This window comes from Miscanthus floridulus, chromosome 7, assembly GCF_019320115.1.
Source record: "Miscanthus floridulus cultivar M001 chromosome 7, ASM1932011v1, whole genome shotgun sequence".
NCBI lineage: Eukaryota > Viridiplantae > Streptophyta > Magnoliopsida > Poales > Poaceae > Miscanthus > Miscanthus floridulus.
Window position 1 is genome coordinate 73991527 of NC_089586.1, and position 9332 is coordinate 74000858.

Here is a 9332-nt window from a genome sequence, read left to right on the forward strand (position 1 = left end):
ACTACTTTGTGAAGAAACATATAGAATTACATTTAAAAAACTATTTGAAATACATGAAGAAAGTTAATGGCTGAACCTAAATTATAATGGAGAGAATACTAGAACTTTTGGTTTTATACTGAGCCTCGACTATAAAGAATATTTCTCTTGAAGTTAAGAGGTTTACATTCTCGACTCAAATATGCTTTCCAAACTACTGGATGGATACCAGAGGATACCCAAAAAAAAATTGTAAGCCACTCTGTTGCCCTTGTTTTGGCTCCCAGATTTAATTAAAAAAATTTAAAAAACTCAACAACGCGGAGAAGACATCCCCTTGGATTGGCTTTAAAGAGAGCAGAGTACTGAACCCTTTAGGGAAGTAATCACCTGAGCCTGACCTGTGAGCACCTGGGTTCAAGCAGGTGGATAGGATCTCAGCTAGAGGCTCTACCAACCAAGTTATTGCTCGGTTCTCACCTAACTTTAATACAGAGATGAGCATTGCCTGATGTGGAATTAGCAGGTTGCTAGGTGAATATTAGCTTCTTCATGCTAACCATCTGCAAAGTTCCGAAAAAATATCTTGAGATTTTAATCCCTTTTGAAGTAGAAGCATGCTCCATATTGATAACATTTTCTTTCCCTGGAAGGTCCTGATTTACTGAATGTCAGATTAAGTATACACATATACAAAATATTTTTGGGGCTATAATTTGACAAAAATAGGGCAAGCCCTCCACATCATTGGCTTACATAAACCAATAGGAATTTGAACGTATCTAAAATAATCTGTGACTTTTCTATTGGTTATTTAAAAAAATTATATAACTTGTTCAGGTTAGTGGAATGCCTACATTTGCGCTTCCTGTTCACGATGGTGGGGGTAGGTTTTGACTATCGGATGCATATGGCTGTGGCTGACAAATGGATTGAACTTCTCAAGTAAGTATTTCATATGTCCGTGGATGATCATTATTTTCTTGTATTGGCCTGCATTTCGAAATAATTCTCTTTTTTTTGGCATAAAATATTCAAGTACATACACTAATTTTTAATTGCATGGGCCATGTGCATATGCATTTTTTGTTGTATTTGTCATCACAAAAGCTAAAATACAAGTTTTATAGGACGACAATTAGACCTGCTATGTTGTATGGTGCAGAATGTTGGCCTACGAAAAGACGACATGTTCAACAGATAAGTGTCGCGGAAATGCGTATGTTGCGTTGGATTTACGGTCATACAAGAAGGGGTCGAGTTCGGAACAATGATATACGTGATAGATTAGGGGTAGCACCAATTGAAGAAAAGCTTGTCCAACACAGGTTGAGATGGTTTGGACATGTTCAACGGAGACCTCCAGAGGCATCGGTGCGTAGTGGAATCCTAAGCCAGGATAGTAACATAAAGAGAGGCAGAGGAAGACCGAAGTTGACTTGGGTAGAGGCAATTAAAGGAGACTTGAAATGATGGAATATACCCAAAGACTTAGCCTTAGATAGGAGTGCTTGGAAAATAGTTATTCACGTGCCTCAACCTTGATTGCTTCTACTGGGTTTCAACTCTAGCTTACCCCAATTTGTTTGGGACTTAAAAGCTTTGTTGCTGTTGTTGTCGTCGTCATCACTTTTGTGGTTTAATCTACATAATCATAAAAATAATAGATTTTCACATGAGATATTTTTTATGCACATTTGCATGTGGCCGCATACATGATTAACACCACCAAATATACCTTGAGATTGATGTATATTTTTCAAATTTGAAACCAGTGAACCCATCTGATACTTATTGTAATATTGCTGCACAAATCTTGAAGTTTTTTATGCATAGGATATTGCACATACCAACATATATCGGCGGTGCATATATATTTTGTACAACTAACATTACACTATTCACTATGTTCATATGTTTTGTGTTTAATTTTCTATACAAAAAGTCTCCCCTTGAATCTGGTGCTCAAATAATTTGTATAGGCTTTTGTTTCGAAATGGGGAAGCTCTATCTGTAATATACCTTGTGCGTTCACTTTGAGTTATGTGGTGAGTTTCAACTTTCTCTTTAACCGCACAGGCAAAGTGATGAAGCTTGGAAGATGGGTGATATTGCGCACACACTAACAAATAGAAGGTGGTTGGAGAAGTGTGTAACTTATGCTGAAAGTCATGATCAAGCATTAGTTGGCAACAAGACTATTGCATTTTGGTTGATGGACAAGGTTACCACTCATTAATTTTCTTGGTGTACTTTACATATTTTTTCTACAATAATTAATTATATTTATTTTCTTCAAGTTCATGATGTATTCATGGTTCCCACAAAACAAATGTTATTTAGAAGCAAAGAGTTAGAACTTTTGTTAGTTTTCTTTAATTTGGACTTGTGTGCCCTGTTTTTCTGTCATGATTCATGAGCATTATAGTTGCAATTTCATTTCTTTGACAGTTCTAGTGAACTATGATTTATTGTTTTAATACTTCATTGAGTTTGTAGAACATATCGGCTCTTCCTCATCCTATACTTTCAGAAAATTATATTTGGTCTTTTCCTTCCACTATTCTCTGAAAAATACATGTAGAAACACAGAACAATACTAGAGGGTGACATGAGAACCTCACTGGTTCTATTTATGCAGGATATGTATGATTTCATGGCCCTTGATAGACCTGCAACTCCTACCATTGATCGTGGGATAGCATTACATAAGATGATTAGACTTATCACAATGGGTTTAGGAGGAGAGGGCTATCTTAATTTCATGGGAAATGAGTTTGGACATCCTGGTGAGATTTAACTATTTTGTTTCATTTAACATTCTTTGAGTCTTGTAGAACAGTACCTCATCTAACAATTATCTTGCAATTTATCTTTTGTTAGTTATATTGGTGTTGAGGACTTGAGGTCATTGTTCTACTTTCTATTTTGCAGAATGGATAGATTTTCCAAGAGGTCCGCAAAGACTTCCAAGTGGTAAGTTCATTCCAGGGAATAATAACAGTTATGACAAATGCCGTCGAAGATTTGACCTGGTAAACTTTCTTTGAGCTATTGTGCTTGTGCATCAGTAAAGTCCAGTTTGTATTTACTTTTACCACTTATCGAGTGCTTTAATCAGCAAGGTGCCATTATAATAGTTCCTTATTTATTCATATTAGTGTGTTTTCAAAAGTAAAAATATTACTGCCTTTGCAAAATTTTTCTTTAATTTCTGTTGTTATGTTTGGTCAATAATTGATCATTATCGGAATTGTGTTATTTTTACATTGTCAGGGTGACGTGGTATGCAAGAGTTTGATCAGGCAATGCAACAACTTAGCAAAAATATGGAGTATGTTCTGTATTTATTTTTTGATTTGGTTCTGCGAGTTTGAGTTATTGTTTCTACTAACATCATACTTGGTGGGCATTCTACTTGTAATGTCATTTTAAAAAACCATTTCTCTATTTTACTGAGCTTTTAAGCTAGGAAAATTTTATTATGAATTCGTTGATGTTGCATCAGCAATTCTATTTCATGGTGCTTGATTTTAGCTGTCCTTTTGTCGCAATAATTTATGCTCTAGCTGAGTTGATTAGGTGGCTTAAGTTTGACTCCCTGTGGGAGTAAATTTTAGGCTGGGGTTAAAAAAATTCCCTCATGTGTCCCACGCCAATGCATAGGTCTAAGGACTGACCTAGGTTCTCACATGGGCAACGGTGCCATTGTGTATGGCTGTGGCAGGGGTTTAGGGATTTTCTCAACCTATGTGAGATGGTTGCCTTCTATCTTAAATAGAATGCCTGGGGGTTATCTTACACCTCGTAGGTCAAGTTTTTAAACTTGGCAAATCTATCTTAGGTATTTCCATATGATCATTAGTAGTACTCTGGACTCTTGAGACAACACGCCATAACAGTAGCGAAAAATTTTCTGATGAAACTTGCTTGTATGATTGCAGTTCATGACGTCCGATCACCAGTATATTTCTCGGAAACATGAGGAGGATAAGATGATAGTGTTCGAAAAGGGAGATTTGGTATTTGTGTTCAACTTCCACTGCAACAACAGCTATTTTGACTACCGTATTAATTAGTTGTCGAAAACCTGGGATGTATAAGGTATGCATCTGTCGTGCATTCCCTATGCTCAAAGTGCATATCTTTTCTTGCTAAATGAGTTTGCTATACGTAGTATCATGCTGCAATTTATCAAATCTCATTACTGATCTCTTTCTATGATGAAGCTAGGAGCAACTAAGCTGTTGGTGCCACTGTCAGCAATTCATGTTGTAGTTAATTTAATTTGCTTGAAAAAGTAGGACACTAGATTTGGATTTTTCCATTTTGTTATGCCATACGAGCAGGTAAAAGGTAGCAAAATACTAGTGTCATACTTATATATATATATATAAATATATATATGAACTAGGCGAACCTGTTATGGATGGGGATGGCCGCATGCTCGTTCTCTTGGTGCCTCTGATATTGGAGCACATCCGTTGTTCCAAAACTAGCTGGAGAAGTTTCTGAAAATCCACTTGCTGAGGTGCTGACAGCATCTGCTATTTGTACTACTACTAGGTGGTCTTGGACTCGGACGGTGGACTATTTGGTGGGTTTGGCAGGATCCATCACGAGGCAGAGCACTTCACGACCGTAAGTTTTGTGGCACATGATATTGCTTTCGGTACGCAGATGTCAACTTGTTCCTGACAGAAGATGTGAGCTAACTTCTGTTACAATATTGGCCATTACCTGCAGGACTGTTCACATGATAATTAACAGGCCCCATTCCTTCTCGGTTTATACACCAAGCAGAACCTGCGTCGTCTATGCTCCAGCGGAATGATAGCAAGGTACTGGTTGCTGGGCGGCATGTGTGGGGCTGTCGATGTGAGGAAAAAAAAAACATTCTGCCAACACCGGCAGATGCATGCATGGCACAATAAGGTTCTGAAACTTCAATCGATGCTGGAAAGCCCAGACATCCTGCTGCGTTGTCATCTCTAAATATTTAAGACCTTCAGGATGTCAATTAAACATAGCCTTTTCTTTCTTTTTCGTTTTCCTAATGCTTGATGACTGATTGTTTGCGCTTGTTTCATTCCGTTGAGCACTGATGATCTTAGAGTTAAACAATCGACTGGAGCGCCTAGGTCAGACTGTGTTGCATGTCTGTCCAACTACAGAACAGTCAGCAGTGTGGCCCTGCTCTGCTTATTCTTGACTGCTACTCCTCCCAATTACCGAGTCACTCATATTCAGACACGCTCGATCAGCACTACCACTCAAATGTCCCTGATGACACTGCACATTCCCAACTTGCCGTTGCAGGTATACCTCGCCTGCCCGCCTGTCTTAGATGTTAACCCTACAATGATAGACATGGATGCGGAATTGTGAAACGAAGGTCCAGTTTAGTTTGCAAAAAATTTTGCAAAATTTTTCACATTCCTCGTCACATCGAATCTTTGGACGCATGCATGAAGCATTAAATATAAATAAAAAATAAAACTAATTACACAGTTTAGACGAAATCCACGAGACGAATCTTTTAAGCCTAATTAGACTATGATTGGACACTATTTGCCAAATAACAACGAAAACGCTACAGTAGCCATTTTGCAAAATTTTTTGCATCTAAACAAGGCCGAAATGGCTGCAAAGCTAAGTGACTGTTTTCACTAAGACACTAACACTTGGACGCATGCCGTATCGTATCCTCAGAGGAAAGCAGAAGACGATCACGCGTGCATTTTGGTCACACCGACTGGTGACAGCGAATGTACACTAGATTGCTCAAGAGTTACTCCTACTCGACTTCTTGGATCGCCGCAGGGTCTCACCTAACGCTTTTCATGATACTTGGCTGTTGTTCTTGGGCCAATCCGGAGCCGCCCTCCAGCACACATCACATGTACGTGGAATGATGCTGTCTCAGGTCATGGCATACAGCTTTGTTGGCTTTATTTCCTCCATCGATGCCCAGGAAGCTTGTGCTATCATTACCATAAGTAGCGAATAGTATGAGTTATGAGTGACAGGTGACACCTGCATGAAGATAAATATAACATCAAACAATATAATAATTCATACAAATCACCGGTGCTTGCTTAAAGGTTCAGACTCGGAGTAGCTAGTATAGGACACTAGCTGGTACTTAGCTCTTGATCGGTTGCAAAACAATAAAAAGGAGAAAGAGAGAGAGAGAGAAGACGGCCGGGGAGCAGAGGGGGAAGCCGGAATAAATAGACGAACGGTTGGTAGATGCAGGCTACTCCTACTACAAATTTCTTACACGACTTAGGGCGCAAGAGGCCTCTGCTGCTTTGCAGCTGTTGGCAGCTAGCAGCGACGACGATGCAGCAGGGTGATCAGATGGAGTACAGCGGCAAGGAGCAGCAGATGCAGATCGTGTGCGTGCGGAGCGTGTCGACGGGCGGCGCCGTGGTCGGCGAGGAGGTGGGGGAGTGGGCGGAGGAGCAGTCGTCGCGGTCGGCGCTGTCGCTGTTCAAGGAGAAGGAGGGGGAGATCGAGCGCAAGAAGGTGGAGGTGCGGGACAAGGTGTTCTCCATGCTGGGCCGGGTGGAGGAGGAGACCAAGCGCCTGGCCTTCATCCGCCAGGAGCTGGAGCTCATGGCCGACCCCACGCGCCGGGAGGTCGACGCCATCCGCAAGCGGATCGACAAGGTCAACAAGCAGCTCAAGCCGCTCGCCAAGACATGCCTCAAAAAGGTACCCTACTCTTTTTTGACTGCTGTTCCTGTGCGGCTGCGCATCGGATCGACTACTCCTCATGTGTTGCTTGCATGCTGATTGATTGATCAAATGGCAAGTCGATCGATCAGGCAGATAACACGTACCGAATGTATGTACATGAACAGGAGAAGGAATACAAGATGTGCCTCGAGGCGTACAACGAGAAGAGCAACGAGAAAGCCACGCTGGTCAACAGGCTAATGGAGGTTCACTCAAACTCAACTGCTCGATTCAATTCCTTTGCAATCCGCGCGCTATAGCTTTTGTTTTGAGAACCGTTTCAGTAGGCAGATTTTGTTTTGCGGAAAAGAAAAAGGATTGCTGTTTCCAATGAGCCCAATCCGAAGGATAAAATTGGTTGGGCCATTTCCATATTATTACTGGGCCTAATTACACTACCGGAAACGCCTAAGTTGCCGAGTGTCAGGTGCTTTGTCGAGTGTTCTTTTTCGGGCACTCGGTAAAGACGCCTTTGCCGAGTGTTTTTTTTTTTGACACTCGGCAAAGAGTCTCTTTGCCGAGTGTTTTTTTTTGACACTCGGCAATGCTCTTTGCCGAGTGTTATTTTTTTACACTCGGCAAAAAAAATTTCAAAGCACATTTTGAAGCAGTAAATTAATTCAAATGAAAAAGTTTTCAACTACAAAGTTGTATAACTCATCAAGATGTACAATGTTTGTTTTGGTCTTTTCTTCATACGACAAAGTGAAAATAAATTTGTTCACAAATCTAACATATCTCTCTTGTAGTTTATGAAACTACAAGAGAGAGATATAAGATTTGTGAACAATGTTAGAATGACCATGTCGGATGAACAGATGACCAAACAACCAAAATAAACTTTGTAGATCTCGAAAAGTTATGAAACATTGTAGTTGACAACTTTTTGATTTGAAAACATCTTGTCATGCAAAACTGTGTTTGAATTTCAAATTTTTAAAATTCAAATTTTGTAAACGACCTCGGATGGAAAAACTTCCTAAACTAAAAGTGTAGATCTCGAAAAGTTATGAAACTTTATAGTTTACAACTTTTTGATTTGAAAACATCTTGTCATGCAAAACTATGTTTGAATTTTAAAATTTTAAAATTCAAATTTTGTAAACGACCTCGGATGGAAAAACTTCCTAAGCTAAAAGTGTAGATCTCGAAAAGTTATGAACCTTTGTAGTTTACAACTTTTTTATTTGAAAACATCTTGTCATGCAAAACTGTGTTTGAATTTCAAAATTTTAAAATTCAAATTTTGTAAACGACCTCGGATGGAAAAACTTCCTAAACTAAAAAGTGTAGATCTCGAAAAGTTATGAAACTTTGTAGTTTACAACTTTTTTATTTGAATTCGTTTAGGGCCTCAAACATGCAATTTACACTCGATTTTGTATAATATATTGGGAACTAAAACGGAATCCAGACACAAGTGAGAGTGTGGTGTAGTGGTAGAGGAGGTACGTGTACAGCGGGAGGTCTCGGGTTCGAATCGCGTTGGCCGCGTAGCCATGAAATTCACGCGAAAAATGTCGTAGATGGGTGGGCGCTGGCCGGTGGGGGCCTCCATCGATAAAAAAAATTCTGTTTTTTTTGGGTAAAAATTCCTATTTTTCGGGGTTTTTTTCGGTTTCAACTTTGCCGAATGTCGGGCACTCGGCTAAGGCTTTGCCGAGTGCCCGATAAAAGACACTCGGCAAAGTTGGCTTTGCCGTCACTTTTTTTGGCGAGTGCTGTTCGTCGAGTGTTACACTCGGCGAACCATTTGTCGAGTGTTTTATGCCTTTTGCCGAATGTTTTGGGCACTTGGCAAACTCAAGGAGTCCGGTAGTGTTAGAATTGGACTTGGTCCTCTTTCTTTCTTTTTCTTGACAACATGTCCGTTGACACGAGGTTAGTCCTCTAAAACAACAACAATAATATTTTTTTTTTGCAGCTCGTAAGCGAGAGTGAGAGGTTGCGGATGAAGAAGCTCGAAGAGCTCAACAAGACGATAGAGTCCCTCTACTAGATCTGCTCTCACGGAAGAAAAAGAAGAAGGCGATGGTAAGGTAGTCGTGGTATCCCGGCCACACAGGAGGAACTAGCGTTGCCAGTAGCTCAACTAGCGTTACCATTCGATTTGTGTATTTTTACACGTGATTTGTAACCGATGGTTCACTATCCTTGGCTTGTAATTGGTTTGTGGCGCTAGCGTCACAGTGTGCAAACGAACGTTCCTCTAACAAATGTATTGTGTAAGCACGGGACACGATCATTTACCTATCATGATAGATAGAGGAGGTGAAACTTAGAACTGCTCGGTACCCTTGTTTTTTTTTAAACTAAACTGGCAGGCTTTATTTGTTCAGAATTGTTACATCATTTGTCAAGAGATCTAGAATAAAGCTAGGGGGTTCATCAACCCAAGTACAAGTTTGGTTATATTGCATAGCTCTTTTTTGCTAGGTTGTGAGCTACCTAATTTACCTCCCTACTGTAATGCTCAATAGATATATCCTGAAATCCGCCCTATATAATATTACATTCATCATACAGTGCAGCTTCCGAATTCGCTGAGAATCCTCCATTGTTCATTGTTTCTACCACCTCCATACAATATGATTGGACGGTCAATCGAT

At 40.0% G+C, this 9332-nt stretch overlaps 1 protein-coding gene and 1 pseudogene across 1 annotated transcript; both read left to right on the forward strand.

Annotated features, from left to right (window-relative positions):
- The first annotated feature begins 868 nt into the window (after window positions 1-868).
- LOC136463448 (1,4-alpha-glucan-branching enzyme 2, chloroplastic/amyloplastic-like) lies at window positions 869-5114 on the forward strand (annotated as a pseudogene).
- A 1040-nt stretch (window positions 5115-6154) lies between these two features.
- LOC136463449 (uncharacterized) lies at window positions 6155-9094 on the forward strand. The gene is made up of 3 exons (XM_066462447.1): window positions 6155-6699; window positions 6849-6929; window positions 8648-9094. Exons 1-3 carry the CDS (start codon window positions 6232-6234, stop codon window positions 8720-8722), a joined length of 624 nt encoding a protein of 207 aa, XP_066318544.1. The 5' UTR covers window positions 6155-6231; the 3' UTR covers window positions 8723-9094.
- Window positions 9095-9332: the final 238 nt, after the last annotated feature.